Source organism: Oncorhynchus mykiss, chromosome 2 (assembly GCF_057628025.1).
Source record: "Oncorhynchus mykiss isolate SJ-2025 chromosome 2, ASM5762802v1, whole genome shotgun sequence".
Taxonomy (NCBI): Eukaryota; Metazoa; Chordata; class Actinopteri; order Salmoniformes; family Salmonidae; genus Oncorhynchus; species Oncorhynchus mykiss.
This window is the reverse complement of record NC_143023.1, coordinates 101,576,335-101,604,275: the sequence shown is the minus strand read 5'-3', so window position 1 is coordinate 101,604,275 and position 27,941 is coordinate 101,576,335. Positions and strand designations below refer to the sequence as shown.

The following is a 27,941-nucleotide window of genomic DNA, read 5'->3' as shown; positions in this document are numbered from 1 at the left end:
CTAGAGTCCTTTATCATTCTCTATGGGTCAAACCTGTCGGTGGCCACCTGGCGGTAGTAATGTGCATCGCAGGCCACCGGGAGCGAAGGTGTTAGTAATTAACCCGTTTGCGGTGGATCAAGAGAACAACAACACGAACTAGAGGTTGAACTTCGGACTGTGCTGTTTTGTTTCTGCCTTCTGCAACTTTCGGTCAATGACATATGGGTCACTAAGATGATTGTGTTCAATATTAGACCATAAATTGATCTATCAGCTATCAAGTTTGATCCACACGTGGTGAGTTGCTACACCCATACGCCAGCAACGTTTAACTTTTGCAAAAGCGTCTGTACAGCCAATCAATGTGTAAACTTGTCCTCAATGAATACATCTAAACAAATAGGCGTACAAAACGTAAAAACAAGTAGGCTATTATTTTTGTCGAACCCGTTCATGTGTATCTGTATGAGGGAGAAAAAAAAAGAACACTTTCATTTTTCTGCTGGACGAACCGATTAACCGAAGTCCATGGGCGGACTGGAGCTCTGACGTCACAACACGATTAAAGCACCCGAACAATAGCCCATAATAACACGCGACATTGTTCTGTGTAATTTCGTGCCATTCTTTTTGGATGCTGAAAATCGGTAGTTTGGTTAATAAAAACGTCATTTTATGCGACACATCGGAGCTCCAGTCGAGTAGCAAATCGTGGAGATGAGTTTAGTCGGCTAGTGCTGGCCAAGGAGAGGGGTACCTGCTAAAGCTTATGGGGAGGTCTCCAGCGGGAGTGGAGCAGACGGCTCGGTTTATTTTAAAAGTAGTGCCTCATTATAATATGGCAGGTTGAAAATCCACCTAAGTATTTAAAAAAAAATCTAATCTGCATTATCATATTCTATTCTAGTAAAGAATATGTATTTTTCCCAGGTAGACTTCAGGTAAACAAGTTGGAAAGTGTTTATGCCTGCTGAAGTGAAGGTTCTTCCTACATCACCATACACACAAGGAAAGAAAAACAAGATTGAAAAAGGTGGAAGAACTCACCCCTTATTAAGGGCCTTAATTATGATCTCACGAAAGCCAGAACCTTCACAGTAACTGAAGTTACGGTAAACTGCAGTTGGATTAGTGGCTCTGTCTGGAACATGGATGCTTTTGAGGGTCTCCACAGTGTCCAGCTGTCCTCGTCTCCGCCTGCCTCTGCCTGCAACCCTGGGTATGAAGTACTAGTCTCAGCTGGGTCTGGTGTCCAGGTGTACTCCAACGCTACGTTCTATGGAAAACCCAGTGTTCTGGAGCATACACAACGGAGAGGGAGAGATAAAGATCCCTCCTACCGAGAGGAGACTAAAGAGGAGAGGTGTGAGGTTGGAAGGTAAGAGACCGATAAATCGTATTGATTTGATACTGACAGGTGGAAGTTGGTTCCAAGCATGAAGATATTTTTTAGGGTGGTCATAACAAATCTTAATTTGTACGACATTAATTCACAGATATACTGTGAATATCAATATTCTGTCTGATAATGTGTAATAAGGTGTTTTGGTCCTTTTTTCATAGCATGTGATAGTCAGTCCACTAATGCAGGCTTTTTCCACTGAGGCCCTGTGCCCCTTTAGTTAAACAACAACAACAATCAAACCAGAAATATCTAGGCCAATAGCAGGATGTGTCTCCCACCAATAAACCGCACAGTCCATTTGCAGTATCATCATCAATGGACAGTAGAGATAATATAGATTATGATTTGTATCCACTATTCTATATCAACTATATATTCTACTCTATGATTCTACTCTATGATTCTACTCTATTCTATGATTCTACTCTTTTAAAATGGATTCTACTCTGATTCTATTCTCTATATTCTATGATTCTGATCTATTCTATGATTCTACTCTATAATATTGTTTCTACTCTATAATATTGATTCTGCACTAGACATGTTTGTCTATATCAACTGTATTGTATTGACACTAGACATGTGTAGTCTATCTATATCTATTCTATTGACACTAGACATGTGTAGTCTATATCTATTCTATTGACACTAGATACTGTATGCTTTTCGTTGTTGAATTGCAACACCTCGTGGCTGTAGTGTGAAGTAGGTAGCTTATTTGTTCTGTTTCCTTAAACTAGATTTTTTTTTGGGGGGGGGGGGGGGGGGTTGGGATGGGAAGATGTGTCATCATGTGACCTATGGACGACGACACAATTCGTTATTTTCTCTATTGGAATGAACATAGATTACAGCGCATCGCAAACATCGTTGAAAGCGAGTCAAAACGTCAGTAACAAAAAAAAATAACATTCGCTTAACTTTATATCGTTTGATAACTCGATGAAACATTAATTGTAGTTCATAGCGTTGTCGTGAACATTTATTTAATAGTAGACTAACATTGTTTTGAAACTATGGCATTTCGTCTTTCTGAATGATATCGACAGCAAGTAAACATTGGACACTAAGAATTGACGGAATTCTTGGGAACAGGGAGTAGATGCCGTCACGGCGGCGGTACGTGGTGAATCATCCAGCCGGGTGGTGAGAGGGTAAGTGCGGGGAGCTGGGAAGGGAAATCCGATGAAATGTTGTGCTGTCAGACTGCCATCATGGCATTAGCGAAAGTTGTGAAAAAAGTTGTGTAGGCCAGTTCAGCCTCACATGCTGTGATGATTCTTAATGACGTGTTGATGTTTGTAATGTTATTGTTTTTGACAGGGCCAGATAAATGCAAGGGGCTGAAGCCCTGGGGCCCAAGCCCGTAGAGGGCCCTTGAGGCATAGATACATGTAAATGTTAATTTTTATTTTATTTTTTACTGCAAGCACAGGAGGTAATGGTAATCATCAGATGGGGGAGGAGAGCAAGTAGAGAGGCCCATAGTAGCCTGGTGGTTAGAGTTTTGGGACAGTAACCGAAAGGTTGCCGGATCGAATCCCCGAGCTGACAAAAGTAAAAATCTGTCGTTCTGCCCCCTGAGCAAGGCAGTTAACCCACTGTTCCCCGGGCCCTGAGCAAGGCAGTTAACCCACTGTTCCCCGGGCCCTGAGCAAGGCAGTTAACCCACTGTTCCACCGGGCGCCAAAGACATGGATGTCGATTAAGGCAGCTCCCCTCACCTCTCTGATTCAGATTGGTTTGGGTTAAATGCAGAAGACATTTCATTCAGTTGGACAACTGACGAGGTATCTCCCTTTTCTGATGTGGGTAACTGGAGATCCTGCCATGGTTGGGCAACTGATTCAGGGCCTTTTGGGGGCCCTAATCGATATTCGGTTGGCCCCCTCTTGATGGCAGAGAGAAAGTTAACCTCTTAGAGTCGATTTGTGCACCCATCAACTTTCCTTCAATTTGCAAGTGGCTGAAACAATCCCACCGGACAAAGCATTGGAGCGAGTGAAACAGCACCCGCTGTCTTACTATACGAACCCCATGTATTCTGTGTGGCCAATAAGAGTTTGACATTCTATACTCTATTTGGCCAGACAGCAGCAGATACATGGTCTACACATACTGAGACAGAGGGGTGCTGTTTCACTGTCCAGACAGCATCAGATACATGGTCAACACATGCTGAGACAGAGAGGTGCTGTTTCACTGTCCAGACAGCATCAGATACATGGTCAACACATGCTGAGACAGAGAGGTGCTGTTTCACTGTCCAGACAGCATCAGATACATGGTCTACACATGCTGAGACAGAGAGGTGCTGTTTCACTGTCCAGACAGCATCAGATACATGGTCAACACATAGAAAGACAGAGAGGTGCTGTTTCACTCGCTCGGCTGCTGAATAGTCTGCTCTACAGTCTAGGTTTCTAACTATATAGTAGTCCTAACTATAAACAAATGTAACTATGTTATTTAAATATCAGGTATTTTTATGTTTTGTAAAGGTTGGTAGACCTGGAGCCCGGTCCGAGCCCCCGGGTGGACGGCGGTGGGCCGGCTGACCCAGGTTTCACCAGGCCCCAGGAGGGAGCTGTTGCCCAGGCCCGGAGCCGGGAGGGCAGCAGGCTGGAGGGTGCTACCCAGCTGGAGGTTGCCCTGGGCGGGGAGCATGAGGACAACGTGTCCCGCCTCCGGAGCTCTTCCCTGGAGATCAGAGAGAAGGGATCAGAGATCCTACGGGAACAACTGGATGCTGCACAGAAGGTAGGGACCGATATTACAGGCTGGCACACACACACACCCTGATCTCACACACACACCCTGATCTCACACACACACCCTGATCTCACACACACACCCTGATCTCACACACACACCCCGATCACTCACACACACACCCCGATCACTCACACACACACCCCGATCACACACACACACACACACATACCCCGATCTCTCACACACACACACACACACACCCCGATCTCTCACACACACACACACACACCCCGATCTCACACACACACACCCCGATCTCACACACACACACACACACACACACCCCAATCACACATACACACACCCCGATCACACACACCCCGATCACAAACACCCGGATCTCACACACACACACACACACACACACACACCCCGATCTCACACACACACACACACACACCCCGATCTCACACACACACACACACACACCCCGATCTCACACACACACACACACACACCGATCTCACACACACACACACACACACCCCGATCTCACACACACACACACACACATCTCTACTGTATGACAGTTGCTTGACTCCATAACAATGTGTGACCTGGAAAAGGGTGTGACCATGCAGTCATCCCAATAGGTTCAGCCATACACTATGCTACTGCATACTTACCTAGTTCCCCTCCACCTCTCTCCACTCGTCTCCTCTCCTCCACCTCGCCCCTCTCCTCCACCTCTCTCCACTCGTCTGCTCTCCTTCACCTCTCTCCACTCGTCCGCTCTCCTCCACCTCTCTCCACTCGTCTGCTCTCCTCCACCTCGCCCCTCTCCTCCACCTCGCCCCTCTCCTCCACCTCGCCCCTCTCCTCCACCTCTCTCCACTCGTCTGCTCTCCTCTCCTCCACCTCGCCCCTCTCCTCCACCTCTCTCCACTCGTCTCCTCTCCTCCACCTCTCTCCACTCATCTGCTCTCCTCTCCTCTCCTCGCCCCTCTTCTCCACCTCGCCCCTCTTCTCCACCTCGCCCCTCTCCTCCACCTCGCCCCTCTCCTCCACCTCTCCCCTCTTCTCCTCTCCTCCACCTCGCCCCTCTCCTCCACCCCTCTCCTCTCCTCCACCTCGCCCCTCTCCTCCACCTCGCCCCTCTCCTCCACCTCGCCCCTCTCCTCCACCTCGCCCCTCTCCTCCACCTCGCCCCTCTCCTCCACCTCGCCCCTCTCCTCCACCTCGCCCCTCTCCTCCACCCCTCTCCTCTCCTCCACCTCGCCCCTCTCCTCCACCCCTCTCCTCTCCTCCACCTCGCCCCTCTCCTCCACCTCGCCCCGCCCCTCTCCCCTCTCCTCTCCACCTCGCCCCTCTCCTCCACCTCGCCCCTCTTCTCTCCTCCACCTCGCCCCTCTCCTCTCCTCCACCTCGCCCCTCTCCTCCACCTCTCCCCTCTTCTCTTCCCCTCTCCTCCACCTCTCTTCTCCTCTCCTCCACCTCGCCCCTCTTCTCTTCTCCACCTCGCCCCTCTCCTTTCCTCCACCTCGCCCCTCTCCTCCACCTCTCCCCTCTTCTCTACCTCGCCTGTCTCCTCTCCTCCACCTCGCCCCTCTCCTCCACCTCGCCCCTCTCCTCCACCTCGCCCCTCTCCTCCACCTCGCCCCTCTCCTCCACCTCGCCCCTCTCCTCCACCTCGCCCCTCTCCTCCACCTCACCCCTCTCCTCCACCTCTCCCAGGAGCTGAAGCTGAAGGATAAGGAGTGTGAGCGTCTGTCGCAGGTCAGAGATCAGCTGGAGCAGGAGCTGGAAGAGCTCACTGCCAGTCTATTTGAGGTTAGTCTTGGTCTAGATTAGATCTAGTCTAGGTTAGTACTCCCTGGAGCCTGGAATCGAGGCTAGTCTGACGGAGGCAGGAATGAGTCCTACAGCCTGCAACACACCGATCTGTCCTGGGTGTGCTCTTGTGATGGTATCAGTACATCTTGACATTGAGAAAGTGTAGCCCCTGCATGGTTGTTGTAACACACGGTTGTCTTCCTGTCCTCCAGGAAGCTCACAAGATGGTGCGGGAAGCCAACGTGAAACAAGCCGCAGCAGAGAAGCAGCTGAAGGAGGCTCAGGGCAAGGTTAGTCTGTGATCCCTCCGGGAATTGAACCCACAACCATGCCGAGCTCTAACCAATAGAGCCACACAGTCCTACCTGTACCTGATTAATGCAGGAAAACCTATAACAATCTGGGGTTGATGAAAAAATGTGGCGTGAATGAGCCCGGCAGCCAAAGAGTTGCTGGTATCAATATCTACTGCTTTTGTGCCCTTGAACAAGGCACTTTTACCTGCTCCAGGGACGCTGCGCTACATCTGACCCTGTGGTGTTCCCCTGCTGTCGTGTGTGAGTGTGTGTGTCGGTTTGGGTACAATCTATAACTACTGTCTATAACCACACCCCGTCTTCTTGTCTCTTCCCAGATTGATGTCCTTCAGGCGGAGGTGTCAGCCCTGAAGAGCATGGTCCTAACCTCCACCCCGTCTTCCCCCAATCGCCAGGCCCACCCTCAGCTCCTCTCCCCGGGCACCAGGTCCAAGGGGGCCAGCCCCCGCCATGGAGGAGGACACACGCGCAACAAGAGCGCCAGCTGGGCCTTGCCATTGGCCCCTGGTGGGAACTTAGACCTGCACTCCCTGCAGCCAGTCAGAGAGGACAAAGAGGTCGGCCGCTTTCAGACTACGGCCGTGTCCCAAATACCCATAATTGCGTTCTAAATAGTTAGATTTTTGGGTAATGCTATCAGAATACGAAGATCACATTATAAAGACTGGTCTAGAAGCACAAATGTTGCATTGTGGTCTGATTGTGTACAGATCTGGTCGCATTAATGCGGATTAATCCTTAGTCTTGGACGCCATTCAGGCTACCGAAAGCACGTACAGTGGGCAACATCATTAGCACTTTGGAAGCGAGAGGCACCTTTTTTTCATTATAACGTTAAGAGGAACGTTCCAAACGTGTAAGGAACATGTTTGCTGGCCTCATAAATGCTAACCAGCTATCTAATATTTAGAAAATAAATGTGGGTTTGGTTAGAGTTATGGTAACCTGTTTGCAATCCCTTTAGCTTTGCTTGCTGGCTAGCTACAGAGGTTAGCTGGCTAGTTAGCTACAGAGGTTAGCTGGCTAGTTAGCTACAGAGGTTAGCTGGCTAGTTAGCTACAGAGGTTAGCTGGCTAGTTAGCTACAGAGGTTAGCTGGCTAGTTAGCTACAGAGGTTAGCTGGCTAGTTAGCTACAGAGGTTAGCTGGCTAGTTAGCTACAGAGGGTAGCTGGCTAGTTAGCTACAGAGGGTAGCTGGCTAGTTAGCTACAGAGGGCAGCTGGCTAGTTAGCTACAGAGGGCAGCTGGCTAGTTAGCTACAGAGGGTAGCTGGCTAGTTAGCTACAGAGGGTAGCTGGCTAGTTAGCTACAGAGGGTAGCTGGCTAGTTAGCTACAGAGGGTAGCTGGCTAGTTAGCTACAGAGGGTAGCTGGCTAGTTAGCTACAGAGGGTAGCTGGCTAGTTAGCTACAGAGGGTAGCTGGCTAGTTAGCTATTGCCATCAGTTGTTGTGTTATTATCATATTTAGCCAATTCCACCGTTTGTAGAACGCATACTGGCATTTGAATATAGCGCAGGAAAAAGGGGAATCCGGACACAATGTGGACACGGTAGACACATTAAAATGTAAACTCGCAACAAACAAAAAAGAAACGTCCCTTTTACAGGACCCTGTCTTTCAAAGATAATTTGTAAAAATCCAAGTAACTTAATTTGTAAAGTGTTTAAACACTGGTTACCCATGGTTGTTCAATGAACCATGAACAATTAATGAACATGCACCTGTGGAACAGTCGTTAAGACACTAACAGCTTACAGGCGGTAGGCAATTAAGGTCACAGTTATGAAAACACAGGACACTAAATAGGCCTTTCTACTGACCCTGGAAAAAGTCTAGACAGGTCGATACTCACTTTGGATTTTTTCATGTAGTAGAATTTACTGCACACTATTGAGGAAAACACCCACGAGTGTTTGACAGCAGCTGATAATCAGAATAGGAGAAGCTCTACGAAAATGAACGAATGGAGGGGAACAAGCGTGATTGTGCATTATATGACGTCTTCTCCGTATGAATGAGTAGTATGTTGATATTTGTTGCTTACTGCATATGTTTTTACTAAACAGTACTCTCTAAGGAGTACACTGTATATACAAAAGTATGTGGACACACTTTCAAATTAGTGGATTTTGCAATTTCAGCCACTCCTGTTGCTGACAGGTGTATAAAATTGAGCACACCGCCATGCAATCTCCATAGACAAACACTGACAGTAGACTGGCCTTACTGAAGAGCTCAGTGACTTTCATTGTGGCACTGTCCATAGGATGCCACCCTGCTAGAGCTGCCCCGGTCAATTGTAAGTGCTTTTATTGTGAAGTGGAAACGTCTATCAGCACCAACAGAACGGGACAGACGAGTGCTGAAGCGTGAAAAAATTGTCCGTCCTCATTTGCAAAATCAATCAATCAAATGTATTTATAAAGCCCTTCTTACATCAGCCAATGTCACAAAGTGCTGTACTGAAACCCAGCCTAAAACCCCCAACAGCAAGCAATGCAGATGAAATCTCCCGAGTTCCAAACTGCCTCTGGAAGCAACGTCAGCACAAGAACTGTTCGTCGGGAGCTTCGTGAAATGGGTTTCCATGGCTGAGCAGCTGCACACAAGCCTAAGATCACCATACACAATGCCAAGCGTCGGCTGGAGTAAAGCTCGCTGCCGTTGGAATCAAAAGCAGTTGAAACGCGTTCTCTGGAGTGATGAATCACGCTTCACCACCATAGCAGTCCGACGGACAAATCTGGGTTTGGCGATGCCAGGAGAGTGCCACCTGCCCCAATGCATAGTGCCAACTATAAAGTTGGGTGGAGGAAAAATAATGGTCTGGGGCTGTTTTTCATGGTTCGGGCCCCTTAGTTCCAGTGAAGGGAAATCTTAACGCTACAACAAACAATGACATTCTAGATGATTCTGAGCTTCCAACTTTGTGGTAAGTTTGAGGAAGGCCCTTTCCTGTTTCAGCATGACAATTTCCCCCGTGCACAAAGCAAGGTCCTTGTAGAAATGGTTTGTAGAGATCGGTGCGGAAGAACTTGACTGGCCTGCACAGAGCCCTGACCTCAACCCCATCGAACACCTTTGGGATGAATTGGAATGCCGACTGCGAGCCAGGCCTAATCGCCCAACATCAGTGAACAGCATCAGTGCCCGACCTCACTAATGCTCTTGTGGCTGAATGGAAGCAAGTACCCCTGCAGCAATGTTCCATCATCTAGTGGAAAGCCTTCCCAGAAGAGTGGAGGCTGTTATAGCAGCAATGTTCCAACATCTAGTGGAAAGCCTTCCCAGAAGAGTGGAGGCTGTTATAGCAGCAATGTTCCAACATCTAGTGGAAAGCCTTCCCAGAAGAGTGGAGGCTGTTATAGCAGCAATGTTTCAACATCTAGTGGAAAGCCTTCCCAGAAGAGTGGAGGCTGTTATAGCAGCAATGTTTCAACATCTAGTGGAAAGCCTTCCCAGAAGAGTGGAGGCTGTTATAGCAGCGAAGGGGGGGACCAACTCCATATTAACGCCCATGATTTTGGATCGAGAAGTTGGACGAGCAGGTGTCCACATACTTTTGGTCATTTAGTGTATGTTGTATTGGTAGTGTACAGTATGTCGTTTTTAGTAATTAGTGGGCAAGACAGATTTCAGACACGGCCATACTGTTGTGATGTGCGTACTTACGTACTTTAGATTGTGGCGCACACATTCTCAATCTCATCTTGGGTCTGCTTCTGGTTGAACTTTTCAATCAATCGACCTACTGTGACCACTAACAGCGATCTACAGAAATGCACAACAATTCAATGCTTGTTTCTGCACTAACTCTTCTACTGCTTCCCACTATAACCCATGTGAATGTATTTCTCTCCTCCCTTCCTGCATCCTTTCATCACTCTCTCCATTTCTCTCCTCCCTTCCGGCATCCTTTCATCACTCTCCATTTCTCTCCTCCCTTCCGGCATCCTTTCATCACTCTCTCCATTTCTCTCCTCCCTTCCGGCATCCTTTCATCACTCTCTCCATTTCTCTCCTCCCTTCCGGCATCCTTTCATCCCTCTCTCCATTTCTCTCCTCCCTCTGGTGGGTTTACCTTTCTCTTTTTATCCTCCTCTCCCTATCATCTCCCTATCCCCATATCATCCTCGCCCTATCCCCATATCATCCTCGCCCTATCCCCATATCATCCTCGCCCTATCCCCATATCATCCTCGCCCTATCCCCATATCATCCTCTCCCTATCCCCATATCATCCTCTCCCTATCCCCATATCATCCTCTCCCTATCCCCATATCATCCTCTCCCTATCCCCATATCATCCTCTCCCTATCCCCATATCATCCTCTCCCTATCCCCATATCATCCTCTCCCTATCCCCATATCATCCTCTCCCTGTCCCCATATCATCCTCTCCCTGTCCCCATATCATCCTCTTCCTCTCCCTGTCCCCATATCATCCTCTCCCTGTCCCCATATCATCCTCTCCCTGTCCCCATATCATCCTCTCCCTATCCCCATATCATCCTCTCCCTATCCCCATATCATCCTCTCCCTATCCCCATATCATCCTCTTCCTTTCCCTGTCCCCATATCATCCTCTTCCTCTCCCTGTCCCCATATCATCCTCTTCCTCTCCCTATCCCCATATCATCCTCTTCCTCTCCATATCATGGGATTATTTTCTGTTTATTTTTCTTTCACTTGCTCATTGCCTTTCCCGGACCTCTTCTCGTTCTCTCTCTCTCCTTCCCTCCATCCTCCTCTCTCTCTCTCCTTCCCTCCATCCTCTCTCTCCTTCCCTCCATCCTCTCTCTCCTTCCCTCCATCCTTTCTCTCCTTCCCTCCATCCTTTCTCTCCTTCCCTCTATCCTCTCTCTCCTTCCCTCCATCCTCCTCTCTCCTTCCCTCCATCCTCCTCTCTCCTTCCCTCCATCCTCCTCTCTCTCTCTCTCTCCTACCCTCCATCCTCCTCTCTCTCAGCCTACGGTTCCTGCGCTACTCTCTCTGATTTTGTGTCTGGTTCCGGGCCACTCAATCTCTGTGACCTATGAACCCTACTGGGCAGAGAAGGGGGAGGGGCCACGCTCTCTCAGCCGACAGGTAACCACACTCCTCTGGTTCCTCTTAAGATTTCTTCCTTCTAGGGACTTTTTCCTTGCCACTGTGTTTCTGCTTGCTCTTTGAGGTTCTAGGACGGGCTTCCCTCACGTTGTTCTCCAGAGCCAGAGTTCAAATTGGTAAAGTAGGTTTTGAGTGAAGCGCTGATTGCCATCTTCTGCTGACTGATTGGCCGTGAGTAGACGTTGATAAAAACAAAAAACAAATCTACCAACCCTTCCATCCCTCTTCAGAAGCTCAAATTATCCAGAGTAAGCTAATTTACGGTGATAGCATTGCTTGTGTACTATATTTTTGAAAATTGATACCTCAGACAAAAAAAAATGACATATTTTTTTCTATACTTCGGTTTCAAATCTGAACGTGCCAACGGCTTTCATGCTCCACCTTCTGTTGGCCTCTTTTTCTACAGGCTTTCATACCGAAGGTGAGGTGAACTGGAAGAGACTCAGGGATGGGTTACTGGAAAACAAATTATATAAAAAGGGCTTCATTACAGAGCCTACACAGGGCCATGGACAGGCTGGGAAGCTTAGCCATGGACAGGCTGGGAAGCTTAGCCATTGACAGGTTGGGAAGCTTAGCCATTGACAGGCTGGGAAGCTTAACCATTGACAGGTTGGGAAGCTTAGCCATTGACAGGCTGGGAAGCTTAGCCATTGACAGGCTGGGAAGCTTAGCCATTGACAGGCTGGGAAGCTTAGCCATTGACAGGCTGGGAAGCTTAGCCATTGACAGGCTGGGAAGCTTAACCATTGAAGCTGTGGATATGCAGCCATTTCTATAGTTGTTATTCCTTCCCTACTTTACTGTGTGATCAGTGTCCAGTGGTTGATGTGTCAGTTTTATTCGGTCTGACTGAGTAGGTTTAGATCAACATTATTATCCCACCAGGGGGGAAATTCATTTGTTCATGTGCTTACAAAGCACAGCTGAATAATACACAATACAATTCATATGTGAGTGAATGTCTACCTTTCCTCTACTGAGTGATGTTGCCTGGATAATTTTTACGTGGACTGTGACACTACAGTGCATTCGGGAAAGCATTCAGACCCCTTGACTTTTTCCACATTTTGTTACGTTGCAGCCTTTTTCTAAAATGGATTACATCGTTTTTTCCCCCCCTCATCTATCTACACACAATACCCAATAATGACATCACAATACCCAATAATGACATCACAATACCCAATAATGACATCACAATACCCAATAATGACATCGCAATACCCAATAATGACATCACAATACCCCATAATGACATCACAATACCCCATAATGACATCACAATACCCCATAATGACATCACAATACCCCATAATGACATCACAATACCCCATAATGACATCACAATACCCCATAATGACAAACGAAAACAGGTTTTAAATACATTTTTGCAAATGTATTACAAAAATAAAAAACAGTTCACATTTACATTAGTATTCAGACCCTTTACTCAGTACTTTGTTGAAGCACCGTTGGCAGCGATTACAGACTTAAGTCTTCTTGGGTATGACGCTACAAGATTGGCACACCTGTATTTGGAGAGTTCCTCCCATTCTTCTCTGCAGATCCTCTAAAGCTCTGTCAGGTTGGATGGGGAGCGTCACTGCACAGCTATTTTCAAGTCTCTCCAGAGATGTTTGGGTTCAAGTCCGGGCTTTGGCTGGGCCACTCAAGGGCATTCAGAGACTTGTCCTGAAGCCACTCCTGCGTTGTCTTGGCTGTGTGCTTAGGGTCGTTGTTCTGTTGGAAGGTGAACCTTCACCCCAGTCTGAGGTCCCGAGCGCTCTGGAGCAGGTTTTCATCAAGGATCTCTCAGTACTTTACTCCACTCATCTTTCCCTCGATCCTGACTAGTCTCCTAGTCCCTGCCACTGAAAAACATCCCCACAGCGTGATGCTGCCACCACCCTGTTCCATAAGGTGTTTTTTATCTGTTTTTAAATCAAAAACTGCTGCGTCAGTTACTTGATGTGGAATAGAGTTCAATGTAGTCATGGCTCTATGTAGTGCTGTGTGCCTCCCATAGTCTGTTCTGGACTTGGGGACTGTGAAGAGACCTCTTGTGGCATGTCTTGTGGGGTATGTATGGGTGTCACAGCTCGGTCCATTCAACATGTCAATACCTCTCAGAAATAAAAGTAGTGATGAAGTCAATCTCTCCTCCACTTTCAGCCAGGAGAGATTGACATGCATATTATTAATATTATCTCTCTGTGTACATCCAAGGGCCAGCCGTGCTGCCCTGTTCTGAGCCAATTACAATTTTGGACAGACTTCTCCCCATCTTAGCTACTACTGCATCAATATGTTTTGACCGTGACAGTTTACAATATAGTGTTACTCCAAGCAGTTTAGTCACCTCAACATGCTCAATTTTCACATTATTTATTACAAGAGTTGGTTGAGGTTTAGGGTTTAGTGAGTGTTTTGTTCCAAATATAATGCTTTTAGTTGTATAAATATGTAGGACTAACTTATTCCTTACCACCCATTCTGAAACTAACTGCAGCTCTTTGTTGAGTGTTGCAGTCGTTTCAGTCGCTGTAGTAGCTGACGTGTATAGTGTTGAGTCATCCACATACATAGACACACTGGCTTTACTCAAAGTCAGTGGCATGTCGTTAGTAAAACATTTAAAAAGCAAGGGGCCTAAACAGCTACCCTGGGGAATTCCTGATTCAAACTGGATTATATTTGCTGGATTATATGGATTATATGCTTCCAGAACACCCTCTGTGTTCTGTTGGACAAGCCATAACACATACTTTCCAGCAGCAGACTATGATCGATAATGTCAAAAGCTGCATTGAAGTCTAACAAGACAGCCTCCACAATCATTTTATCATCAATTGCTCTCCAATCATCAGTCTTTTGTGTAAGTGCTGTGCTTGTTGAGTGTCCTTCCCTATAAGCAATCTGAAATTATGTTGTCAATTTGTTTACTGTATCTGGTAAACAAAAAATTTACAGAAGTTTACTAAGGGTTGGTAACAGGCTGATTGGTCAGCTATTTGAGCCAGTAAAGGGCGCTTTACTATTCTTGGGTAGCGGAATGACTTTAGCTTCCCTCCAGGCCTGAGGGCACACACTTTCTAGTAGGCTTAAATTGAAGATGTGGCAATATCGACTGCTATTATCCTCAGTCATTTTCCATCTAGATTGTCAGACCCCGGTGGCTTGTCATTGTTGATAGACAACAATAATTTTTTCACCTCATGGTCTGAGAGTCTTTAGGTGCCTTTTGGCAAACTCCAAATGGGCTGTCATGTGCCTTTTTACTGAGGAGTGGCTTCTGTCTGACCACTCTACCATAAAGGCCTGATTGGTGGAGTGCTGCAGAGATGGTTGTCCTTCTGGAAGGTTCTCCCATCTCCACAGAGGAACTCTGGAGCTCTGTCAAAGTGACCATCAGTTATTGGTCACCTTCCTGACCAAGGCCCTTCTTCCCCAATTTCTTCCCCAATTGCTGTTTGGCTAGGCAGCCAGGAAGAGAGTTGGTGGTTCCAAACTTCTTCCATTTAAGAATGATGGAGGCCACTGTGTTTTTGCGGACTTTCAATGTTGAAGACATTTTCTTTTGGTACCCTTCCCCAGATCTGTGCCTCGACACAATCCCGTCTCGGAGCTCTATGGACAGTTCCTTCTACCTCTAGCTTGGTTTTTTTCTCTGACATGCAATTTCAACTGTGGGACCTTTTTAATATAGACAGGTGTGCTTTTCCAAATCATGTCCAATCAATTGAATTTATGGATGGACTCCAAGTTCTAAAACATCTCAAGGATGGTCAATGGAAACAGGATGCACCTGAGCTCATTTGAGTATAATATCAAAGGGTCTGAATACTTATGTAAATAAGGTATTTCAGTTTTAGATATGTTTTATTTAAACATTTGCAAAAATGTCTTAAACCCTGTTTTTGCGTTATCATTATGGGATATTGTGTGTCGATTGAGTAAAATTAGTTATTTAATCCATTTTAGAATAAGACTGTAAATGTCAAGCCTTCTCTGAGGAAGCCCTTCTATATTAACCACACAGTACCAAATGTCATGGAATCACACCAGTGAGAGAGACTTGTAGGAAGACAACAGCTGCTCTAGAATCACACCAGTGAGAGAGGCTTGTAGTAGGAAGACGACAGCTGCTCTAGAATCACACCAGTGAGAGAGGCTTGAAGGAAGACGACAGCTGCTCTAGAATCACAGATACATTATCAATGTGGCATCAAACTTGAACCATAACTTACAATACTGGCAGTTTAACAGGTCAAAGGTAGGAACATCAATAAAGTTGCAACAGATGATTATAGACTTACAAGTGACAACTACTTACTTAAATATACCTGGTTAACTCCTGTTTCCCATCTGTCCTGCAAATACAATCATGTTTATTACATATTTAATCTTTATACACAGTAAATCAAATACAGGAAAATAATTAAATAAAATCATTTCTCATTACAATTATACAGTGTTTCCTGTCCTCAGATGGACAACGTGCTGTATGCAGAGTTCCTGACCTGGAAAGACAGACCTAGTCTGGACAGAACGTCAGCCTTCCTGGGCCGTATCTACAGAGAGGACATCGGCCCCTGCCTCTCCTTCACCAAATCTGAGGTATGTACCTTTCTGTGTTTCTCTGTACATACAGTTGAAGTCGGAAGTTTACATACACTTAGGTTGAAGTCATTAAAACTCATTTTTCAACCACTCCACACATTTCTTGTTAACAAACTATAGTTTTGGCAAGTGGGTTAGGACACCTACTTTGTTCATGACACAAGTCATTTTTCCAACACTTGTTTACACACAGATTATTTCACATATAATTCACTGTATCACAATACCAGTGGGTCAGAAGTTTACATACAATAAGTTGACTGTGCCTTTAAACAGCTTGGAAAATTCCAGAAAATTATGTCATGGCTTTAGAAGCTTCTGATAGGCTAGTTGACATCATTTGAGTCAATTGGACGTGTACCTGTGGATGTATTTCAAGGTCTACCTTCAAACTCAGTGCCTCTTTGCTTGACATCATGGGAAAATCAAAGAAAATCAGCCAAGACCTCAGAAGAAAAATTGTAGACCTCCACAAGTCTGGTTCATCCTTGGGAGCAATTTCCAAACGCCTGAAGGTACCACGTTCATCTGTACAAACAATAGTACGCAAGTATAAACACCATGGGACCACGCAGCCGTCATACCGTTCAGGAAGGAGATGTGTTCTGTCTCCTAGAGATGAACGTACTTTGGTGCGAAAAGTGCAAATCAATCCCAGAACAACAGCAAAGGACCTTGTGAAGATGCAGGAGGAAACAGGTACAAAAGTATCTATATCCACAGTAAAACGAGTCCTATATCGACATAACCTGAAAGGCCACTCAGCAAGGAAGAAGCCACTGCTCCAAAACCGCCATAAAAAAGCCAGACTACGGTTTGCAACTGCACATGGGGACAAAGATCGTACTTTTTGGAGAAATGTCCTCTGGTTTGATGAAACAAAAATAGAACTGTTTGGCCATAATGACCATCGTTATGTTTGGAGGAAAACGGGGGAGGCTTGCAAGGCGAAGAACACCATTCCAACCGTGAAGCATGGGGGTGGTAGCATCATGTTGTGGGGGTGCTTTGCTGCAGGAGGGACTGGTGCACTTCACAAAATAGATGGCATCATGAGGTTGGAAAATTATGTGGATATATTGAAGCAACATCTCAAGACATCAGTCAGGAAGTTAAAGCTTGGTCGCAAATGGATCTTCCAGATGGACAATGACCCCAAGCATACTTCCATACTTCCAAAATGGCTTAAGGACAACAAAGTCAAGGTATTGGAGTTTCCATCACAAAGCCCTGACCTCAATCGTATAGAAAATATGTGGGCAGAACTGAAAAACCGTGTGTGAGCAAAGAGGCCTACAAACCTGACTCAGTTACACCAGCTCTGTCAGGTGGAATGGGCCAAAATCTACCCAACTTATTGTGGCAAGCTTGTGGAAGGCTACCCAAAACGTTTGACCCAAGTTAAACCATTTTAAAGGCAATGCTACCAAATACTAATTGAGTGCATGTTAACTTCTGACCCACTGGGAATGCGAGGAAGGAAGTAAAAGCTGAAATAAATCATTCTCTCTACTATTATTCTGACATGTCACATTCTTAAAATAAAGTGGTGATCCTAACTGACCAAAGACAGTGACTTTTTACTAGGATTAAATGTCAGGAATTGTGAAAAACTGCGTTGAAATGTATTTGGCTAAGGTGTATGTAAACTTCCGACTTCAACTGTACGTACAGACAGAATGGAATGGCACAACTACTCGTACCAGAATAGAATGCCACAACTACTCGTACCACAATAGAATGGCACAACTACTCGTACCACAATAGAATGGCACAACTACTCGTACCACAATAGAATGGCACAACTACTCGTACCACAATGGAATGGCACAACTACTCGTACCACAATGGAATGGCACAACTACTCGTACCACAATAGAATGGCACAACTACTCGTACCACAATAGAATGGCACAACTACTCGTACCACAATGGAATGGCACAACTACTCGTACCACAATGGAATGTTATTTTTCTGAGAGGGAACTTCATCTGTAACATTGAGATTGGACAATAAATGCTTAGTGACACAATTCACATGAAACAAGTCAGTCACAAGATTCAATGTCTATATTCTATATGTGTCTGGGCGAAGAACAGGCTTTGTTTATGTCTTTTTTTTGTTTCTATTCAGGTTTTTATTAATAATCTTCTGTCAACAGTTGTCTCAGTTGGTGCAGAATGCAGTGGAGAACAACTCGCTGACCATCGAACCGGTGGCCGTGTCTGCTTTACCCATGGTCAAAGCCAACGCCATAGAGTGTGGCGGGCCCAAGTGAGTGATCAGTCAACGTTTTTACTAGGTTGTTTTCCTCAGGAAATGTATTCTGGGTAATTTTTTTGTTGTTGTTGTCGATACTATCTTGACAACATTAATCACATCTGCACTACTTCCATCACTTGTTCTTATTCACCTCTTATTCTCATTCACTGCCTATTCATGCTCCTCTTGGTGACTACACCTGTCTTCTGTGATGAATATCACATTAAAACAGACAGCTCCTCTCCTCTTGGTGACTACACCTGTCTTCTGTGATGAATATCACATTAAAACAGACAGTTCCTCTCCTCTTGGTGACTACACCTGTCTTCTGTGATGAATGTCACATTAAAACAGACAGTTCCTCTCCTCTTGGTGACTACACCTGTCTTCTGTGATGAATGTCACATTAAAACAGACAGTTCCTCTCCTCTTGGTGACTACACCTGTCTTCTGTGATGAATGTCACATTAAAACAGACTGTTCCTCTCCTCTTGGTGACTACACCTGTCTTCTGTGATGAATGTCACATTAAAACAGACAGTTCCTCTCCTCTTGGTGACTACACCTGTCTTCTGTGATGAATGTCACATTAAAACAGACAGTTCCTCTCCTCTTGGTGACTACACCTGTCTTCTGTGATGAATGTCACATTAAAACAGACAGTTCCTCTCCTCTTGGTGACTACACCTGTCTTCTGTGATGAATATCACATTAAAACAGACAGTTCCTCTCCTCTTGGTGACTACACCTGTCTTCTGTGATGAATGTCACATTAAAACAGACAGTTCCTCTCCTCTTGGTGACTACACCTGTCTTCTGTGATGAATGTCACATTAAAACAGACAGTTCCTCTCCTCTTGGTGACTACACCTGTCTTCTGTGATGAATGTCACATTAAAACAGACAGTTCCTCTCCTCTTGGTGACTACACCTGTCTTCTGTGATGAATATCACATTAAAACAGACAGTTCCTCTCCTCTTGGTGACTACACCTGTCTTCTGTGATGAATGTCACATTAAAACAGACAGTTCCTCTCCTCTTGGTGACTACACCTGTCTTCTGTGATGAATGTCACATTAAAACAGACAGTTCCTCTCCTCTTGGTGACTACACCTGTCTTCTGTGATGAATGTCACATTAAAACGGACAGTTCCTCTCCTCTTGGTGACTACACCTGTCTTCTGTGATGAATGTCACATTAAAACAGACAGTTTCTCTCCTCTTGGTGACTACATCTGTCTTCTGTGATGAATATCACATTGAAACAGACAGCTCCTCTCCTCTTGGTGACTACACCTGTCTTCTGTGATGAATGTCACATTAAAACAGACAGTTCCTCTCCTCTTGGTGACTACACCTGTCTTCTGTGATGAATGTCACATTAAAACAGACAGCTCCTCTCCTCTTGGTGACTACACCTGTCTTCTGTGATGAATATCAAATTATAGGAACTTGGTTGGTCATTTTATTTTACAACAAACCAAAAAAAAAAAAAACAATCAATAAGTTATTGTTTACATTTCCACAAACATGAATGACATACTTCCTCAGACACACATGTTCCCCACCGTGTCCACGCCCAATGTTGTTGACATCAAAATTGTGTTTTATATAGTGTTCGATTCTAAGTGAACGGAGTAAACACTCACACCCAAGTTTATTCACCCAATGAATCAAGACAACTGAACAGACAAAGGCATGTTCCCACCAGTGGTAGTATGTATGTGTATATATAATATATACATGTGAATTGTTACATTATATATATTATATATAATAATATTATGTGAATTGTTACATTATTTATATATATATACATACACACACACACACACACAGTGGGGCAAAAAAGTATTTAGTCAGCCACCAATTGTGCAAGTTCTCCCACTTAAAAAGATGAGAGAGGCCTGTAATTTTCATCATAGGTACACTTCAACTATGACAGACAAAATGAGAAAAAAAATCCAGAAAATCACATTGTAGGATTTTTAATGAATTTATTTGCAAATTATGGTGGAAAATAAGTATTTGGTCACCTACAAACAAGCAAGATTTCTGGCTCTCACAGACCTGTAACTTCTTCTTTAAGAGGCTCCTCTGTCCTCCACTCGTTACCTGTATTAATGGCACCTGTTTGAACTTGTTATCAGTATAAAAGACACCTGTCCACAACCTCAAACAGTCACACTCCAAACTCCACTATGGCCAAGACCAAAGAGCTGACCAAAGAGCTCTATGTGTGTGTGGTGTGGTGTGTGTGTGTGTATATATATATATATATATATATATCCACACACCACACCACACACACACACACACTTACCACTGTTATATAGGGTAATAAACTGCTCCTTCTCCCTTAATGTGACCTCGGCCTCCATTCCTCACTCATCCACAGCTCTCCATCCTTATCAGTGACTGCAACCATGTGATTATCTTTCCTTCACTCAGAACATTCCAGCTCAATCTCTTGCACCATATACTTTCCTCCTACAGATATCCATTCATTCCTGGTTTAGAAACCAGGTCCTCGTTTCCATAGGATACCGGATGATTTAACCATATTTCAACTTTAGAAGTCAAAACCCATCGGTAGTTTCTGTCTATAGCTTGATCTTTTTTTTGTGTTGGGGGGGGGGGGTTGTCTGACTTTCTAATAGATTGGTTTTGGGTTTTTCTCTTCAAATCTGTTTCGGGTTTTCTGAGTGCTAATGGGTTGACTCAATGGTCTACGTTGCTTCACCTCATGCTTCCTATTCACAATTTGATTGAATTCTTTTCCCCAGTGGCCTGAGAGCAGCAGTAGAGACGTAAGTTAATTTTTTTTTTTTTTTTTAGGAGCCAATCGTTTTTATTTACTTTCCTTTTCCACAAAAAAAAAAAGACTGGTTCTATGGTGTGACTGTGTGTAGTACTGTATACTGAGTCGCTCTTCTTCGCTCTCCTTAGTCGTTCTTCTTCGTCAGAATGTCCTCTATAACACTTTGTCTAACCAGGCAGGCATGTCTTGTTCCACTGTTCCAGACCACGCTTTGTTCATTTATTGTTTCTAATGTTAAACAACTAACAATGACATTTTCATATCGTTTACATGTAGGGCCAATTTCACAGACCCAGGATTAGGATAAGGATTAGTCTTAATTTGGTCCGGAAACCGGCCCATAGATGAATTTCCGGAAACTGGCCCATAGAGTTCCATAGATGAATGAGGTTCTGGAAACTGGCCCATAGAGTTCCATAGATAAATGAGCGAGTAGTGTTATGTTTCTCTGCCTCTGACAGGAAGTGTGCGTTGAGCGGCATGTCCCGGTCCTGTAAGCACCGCATCAAACTTGGAGACAGAGAGAGTTACTACCACATCTCTCCCTCCAGCAGGGCACGGGTACCTAACCATGTTTGTTGTGTCCTAATCAATTAAACAACATTATGCATTCTAAACATTGATGCATAACATTCATTCATTCATTCAGATGAATATGGCTACCTTTTGTGTTCATAAAGACTTTTATCATTGCAGAACTTTTATTTTGAAATTGTGAAACCCGTTCTCATTTCCAACCCCTTCAGATTACAGCGGTGTGTAATTTCTTCACCTATATCCGCTACATACAGCAGGGCCTGGTCAGACATGATGGTAAGTGTGACGTCCTTCCTCTTAACAGATAAACACTGAGGTCAACAATGGACCCATTTTTAACAGTGTTGTCTCCTGGCATTACATTCCTCTTTTGTCAATGTAGACAGCATATCTGTCTGGTGTTCTGAAACTCTTTCAAATAATGAAACCCTAATGTCTTTGACCCCTGACCCCCCCCCCCCCCCCAGCGGAGCAGATGTTCTGGGAAGTGACGCGTCTACGGCGGGAGATGACTGTGGCCAAGCTGGGCTTCTACCTCACAGACACAGACCAGGGATAGAAGACAGACAAGAGGAGACAGTCACCGTTAGCCCTGGGTCATGTTCATTAGGGCACACCGTAGCAAAAAAAAAACAAGCGCTTCGTATTGGACAAGTTCAAGATATTACCACCCATTTAGGGACGCTTTCTTCCGTTTTCATGCCTACTGAACATGACCCTGGGCTTAGAAAGACAAGAGATACCAATCAGCTGTACAGAGACACAAGATCACCAGTACCCTTTCTACACTGTCCTGATAATCCAACCCAAAAACAAACTGGGCTGGTTTGGCTCAGTAGTGTGAAAAGTCCTCAGCTGGACACGGTGAACACAGAAACCAGATCACTGATCTTATTGAGTAGGAGAACGATTTTCAAGTGTGTCTGACGAGGGAAGCAGAAATGCTACAGCAAATATGACACCACTTAGCAATTAGATTAGATTAGTCTCGTAACAAATCAGCCCGATCTGGCGAGCTACAAGGTAGCGGAAAAAAAACATTTGTAGCAAAACAGAATGTAAGCTTGTGAGATCAGTATAGTTCGTACGATGCTAGCAGTTAGAGCTATGTACTTTATAAACTAGCACAATATTATAACACAAACCACAAAGACATGCAATGAATATCATCTTTTAAAAGGACAGTAGCGTATATGTGAAAATGTATCAATATACCATAGAAACTCTTGTTATTACTACGTACAATTGACAAGTGGTTACACGGCTGATCTTAGTTGGCACAGATTGAAACTATATACGCATGTGTCATGCTGCCACGGAAACACTCATATGGGTTGAATCCTAACTGGTCAGGTTACTCACACAGATGTTTTTAAGTTGGAGTTCTGACCAATAGAGAACTATGCTGCTCACTTTTCATTCTAACAGCTGTCATGTGGTACCTGTGGACTAGTCCTGCATGTTCTAGTCCTGCATGTTGTCTCATCTCCTCTCACCTTAACAACCAGACCACGTACGTGTTGTCGTCTCCTCTCACCTTAACAACCAGACTACGTACGTGTTGTCGTCTCCTCTCACCTTAACAACCAGACTACGTACGTGTTGTCGTCTCCTCTCAGCTTAACAACCAGACTACGTACGTGTTGTCGTCTCCTCTCACCTTAACAACCAGACCACGTACGTGTTGTCGTCTCCTCTCACCTTAACAACCAGACCACGTACGTGTTGTCGTCTCCTCTCACCTTAACAACCAGACCGCGTACGTGTTGTCGTCTCCTCTCACCTTAACAACCAGACCACGTACGTGTTGTCGTCTCCTCTCACCTTAACAACCAGACTACGTACGTGTTGTCGTCTCCTCTCACCTTAACAACCAGACTACGTACGTGTTGTCGTCTCCTCTCACCTTAACAACCAAACCACCCATTACGTTGCCTTAACCTCGATAGATTCTTGCACTACGTTGTAAATGCCTTGCATGGCTTATATAGGAAAGACACCTCGACTGAGAATGGGGGTTATGGAAGGGAAGTAATTCACTCAGCTGAGTCTGTTTTAGTACAAACCGGTTCAGAAGTAGTGTGTGTTGCAGGTACACGAAGTGAAAGCAGTGATCTGAAATATCCTCGTCTTCACTCTGGATACTGTGACCGCTTAGCAACGACTATCCTAGAAATGAAGAATACAGTTTATAACATAACGGAGTTATAAACCAATCATAGACGACTAAGCAATACGTTTTTTTTTTCTCGTTTTTCTTCTTCCTCCTTCCTGATATCACCAATTTTTATTCACAGCTTTAAAATAACTGTAGTTTTGGGAGAGAAAACAGTTGTAAATGATTGCAGTATGTTATGCTCAACCTTAGTTGTAAATTGAACTCCTGTAAAATGTTATTGAAATTGCACTCCAGGTTGTGTATGATAAATTATGTTTAAAGCCAATGACCATGAATTGTGTCGCTTTGCGTGGATACATAGCCAATAGTGTGTTTGTGTTCAACAGTTATGCTCTATAACTCTAAAACACTATAGTGTTGATATTAGCCATATCCTGCATGAAAATATATTTATCAAACTTTTAAATGAAGAATATCGGAAGTCTGAAAGTGCAATTAAAGCTTTGTGTCATGAGTTTGGAATCCTTGACTTATTATGCCAATAAAACAACACACGCCATCAGTATATTGATAGAAACATACACTGAGTGGACAAAATATTAGGAACACTTGCTATTTCTGTGAGATTGACCAGGCGAAGGCTATGATCCCTGATTGATTGTCACCTGTTAAAACCACTTTAAATCAGTGTAGATGAAGGGGAGGAGTCAAGAACTGCAATGCTGCTGTTTTTTCTCTCTCTCACACTCTCGCACTAAACTGTTTCCCGTGTGTATCAAAAATGGCCTACCACCCAAAAGGACCTCCAGCCAACTTTAAACAATTGTGGGAAGCATTGTTGTCAACGTGAGCCAGCGTCCCTGTGGAACGCACTGAGCCGGTCAGGACAAAAGACTGAACCACCCATCTGTGTGTTGTCTGGCGCGGCTATAGTCTCTTGAGTCTGCAAATGATATAACCTTTTTAAAGTAATCGTTGCTGCTAGATGTCACAGAAATGAACTTCCTATTTGTTATGTCAAAATGCCATGTGATGCACTTTCTCCATTTGTTGGGTGCCTTTGTGGCCCCCCCCCCACTGTTTTTAAGGAGTGTGGCTTTAACCCACAGAAGCCCTGTCTGAAGAAGCCTACAAATCATGTCACATGTAAAAGCCATCCGGTACAAATGTCAGAAGATGCACGTGGCCTTTTCCCAGCAACTTCGAGGAACAACGACTTCCTGGTGCGTGTTGTTCGCACGCGTATCTGCCCTCTCATTGGCTAGAATGTTACCACCTGATCTCACTTGCCTTTACTCACTGAGGACATGTATTTTCGTTGTTAAAGCGGTCACTCTGCTCACTCTTGTCAATTAAATAGATAATCTTTGCCTCGAACTCGAGACCCTCCCACACATCACAGTTGTTGCTGAACCGGTTTAAAGGGAGGGAATATGGAGCGCCAACATCCTGGGAATGTTCCAGACTCACTACATTGTAGATGCCTGGCTGGTCATACAGCGACAGGTGTTGAACTTATCAGCTAACTACGTCATATATATATATATATATATATATTTAGCTATTAGTAAAACCCTGGAATGAGTAGGTGTGTCCAAACTTTTGACTGGTGTGTGTGTGTATTTATTTATATATATATATATATATATATATATATGAGCAACATACATACAGTGCCTTCAGAAAGTATTCATACCCCTCTGTACTCAATATTACATTTTTTTATTAATTTGTCAAAAAAACATAATTCCACTTTGACATTATGTGGTATTGTGTGTAGGTCAGTGACCCAAAATCTCAAATTTTATCCATTTTAAATTCAGGCTGGGACAACAAAATGTGGAGAGAAAATAAAAGTCCAGGGGTGTGAATTATGTAGCTGTAAAGGTTGTGAAACGGCTAGCTTAGTTAGCGTGGGCGCTAAATAGCGTTTCAATCAGTGACGTCACTTGCTCTGAGACCTTGAAGTAGTAGTTCCCCTTGCTCTGCAAGGGCCGCGGCTTTTGTGGCGCGATGGGTAACGATGCTTCGAGGGTGACTGTTGATGTGTGCAGAAGGTCCCTAGTTCGCGCCCGGGTATGGGCGAGGGGACGGTTTAAACTTATACTGTTACATTGATGCTGTTGACCCGGATGGCTGCGGAAAAAAAGGAGGAAGGTCAAAAGGGGGTGTAACGGATGTGAAAGGGCTAGCTTAGAAACGGCTAGCTTTCCCTGACACAACAACACTATATACTTACTGGAGCTTAATGCCTCTAACAGATCTGGGACCAGGCTATAACTTATGCTTTCCCTGACACAACAACACTATATACTGGAGCTTAATGCCTCTAACAGATCTGGGACCAGGCTATAACTTATGCTTTCCCTGACACAACAACACTATATACTTACTGGAGCTTAATGCCTCTAACAGATCTGGGACCAGGCTATAACTTATGCTTTCCCTGACACAACAACACTATATACTGGAGCTTAATGCCTCTAACAGATCTGGGACCAGGCTATAACTTATGCTTTCCCTGACACAACAACACTATATACTGGAGCTTAATGCCTCTAACAGATCTGGGACCAGGCTATAGCTTATGCTTTCCCTGACACAACAACACTATATACTGGAGCTTAATGCCTCTAACAGATCTGGGACCAGGCCTCTTGCCACATGGGAAGACCCATATAATCCAGCATGTGTCAAACAGCTGGCAACTGGGTTCCCACTAGATAGCACAGTCACAAAGTCAAGATTGGCTAAATTGTAAAATTCATGAAAACAAAAATGTGATTTTTAAAAATGTTTAAGGTAAGGCATAAGGGTAGCAGTGTGGTTATGGTTAGGTTTAAAATAATATTTTAAGAAGATAAATTGTAGAAGTAGGTGGTGTTTATGACTTTGTGGCTGTGGTAACTAGTGACGACCTGGCAACGGCTATCTGCATTAACTGTACTGAATGTGTCTCAGGAAGTCTGACATCTGGCTGCTCTGTCCAATGGCGAGCACTATCCTCTCTCAGGAAGTCTGACATCTGGCTGCTCTGTCCAATGGCGAGCACTATCCTCTCTCAGGAAGTCTGACATCTGGCTGCTCTGTCCAATGGCGAGCACTATCCTCTCTCAGGAAGCTCAGTTTGATATACAACGCTTCTGTATCTAGCATTTAACCGTACAAATAGAATTATGTTCAACATAATATTTCTAGTCAGATAATGACATGTACATGTAGGCCTGTAATTCTAGTAAAACTCTTGTCTGTAAAAGCTCTCAATTATGAGAGACCCATTTCTGAAAAGATCAATGAAGTGAAGTGAACGGAAGACAATGAATTCACTTGTTTCAACTGAACACATGATGAGAGACGTTAGTGTTGACTATACTGTTAAAAGTCTATGGGCTCTGGTCTAAAGTAGTGCACTATATAGGGAATAGAGTGCCAGTGGGGACACAACCGTGTGTCTGTAGCTGCCATTCTGACCTCTCCATCTCCTCTTAGACAACCTACAGGGGTGTCAAAAACCCCCAAGCAGTTGAGAGAAATAAAAAGAATAAGGAGATGGAGAAACAAGAGATGAGACCGTCTCCACCTGGAGGAGGAGGAGGAGGGCTGAAGGTTAGTCCTCGTATTTTCAACAGAGTGAACACAGATTATGTCATGTCACAGTCTGCCTGCAACTTCAAGAGGTGAGTCTCTTAACGAATCGGCACACCTTTGAGAAAGGCAAGATGGCCTAACCTTGTATTCTTTGCTGGCTTATAGATATTAAATAAATAAAAATGAATGAATCATATACAGTGGGGAGAACAAGTATTTGATACACTGCCGATTTTGCAGGTTTTCCTACTTACAAAGCATGTAGAGGTCTGTAATTTTTATCATAGGTACACTTCAACTGTGAGAGACGGAATCTAAAACAAAAATCCAGAAAATCACATTGTATGATTTTTTTAAGTAATTCATTTGCATTTTATTGCATGACATAAGTATTTGATACATCAGAAAAGCAGAACTTAATATTTGGTACAGAAACCTTTGTTTGCCAATTGGAGATCATATGTTTCCTGTAGTTCTTGACCAGGTTTGCACACACTGCAGCAGGGATTTTGGCCCACTCCTCCATACAGACCTTATCCAGATCCTTCAGGTTTCGGGGCTGTCGCTGGGCAATACGGACGTTCAGCTCCCTCCAAATATTTTCTATTGGGTTCAGGTCTGGAG

General features: G+C 44.5%; 1 protein-coding gene across 13 annotated transcripts; it reads left to right on the top strand.

Moving 5' to 3' along the window:
• The first annotated feature begins 48 nt into the window (after window positions 1–48).
• Window positions 49–24,243, top strand: LOC110501267 (guanine nucleotide exchange factor for Rab-3A). 13 transcript variants are annotated; one of them, XM_036961085.2, is made up of 13 exons: window positions 56–279; window positions 913–1,360; window positions 3,889–4,147; window positions 5,837–5,932; window positions 6,148–6,225; window positions 6,570–6,809; window positions 11,222–11,341; window positions 15,857–15,985; window positions 18,151–18,263; window positions 21,039–21,062; window positions 21,535–21,634; window positions 21,820–21,886; window positions 22,078–24,243. In XM_036961085.2, exons 2-13 carry the CDS (start codon window positions 1,131–1,133, stop codon window positions 22,167–22,169), a joined length of 1,548 nt encoding a protein of 515 aa, XP_036816980.2. In that variant the 5' UTR covers window positions 56–279; window positions 913–1,130; the 3' UTR covers window positions 22,170–24,243. The 13 variants fall into 13 exon arrangements, with proteins under 13 accessions (XP_090070485.1, XP_036816980.2, XP_090070475.1 ...); XM_036961088.2 differs by having other exon boundaries at window positions 59–279; window positions 917–1,360; XM_090214363.1 differs by lacking the exons at window positions 56–279; window positions 913–1,360 and adding exons at window positions 2,156–2,275; window positions 2,437–2,541.
• Window positions 24,244–27,941: the final 3,698 nt, after the last annotated feature.

Coding starts and splice junctions, on each gene's coding strand:
- LOC110501267 (XM_036961085.2), top strand. CDS start 1,131: ATGGATGCTTTTGAGGGTCTCCACAGTGTCCAGCTGTCCTCGTCTCCG. Junction 1,361..3,888: donor GAGAGGTGTGAGGTTGGAAG/GTAAGAGACCGA, acceptor TGTTTTGTAAAG/GTTGGTAGACCTGGAGCCCG. Junction 6,810..11,221: donor CAGTCAGAGAGGACAAAGAG/GTCGGCCGCTTT, acceptor CCTCTCTCTCAG/CCTACGGTTCCTGCGCTACT.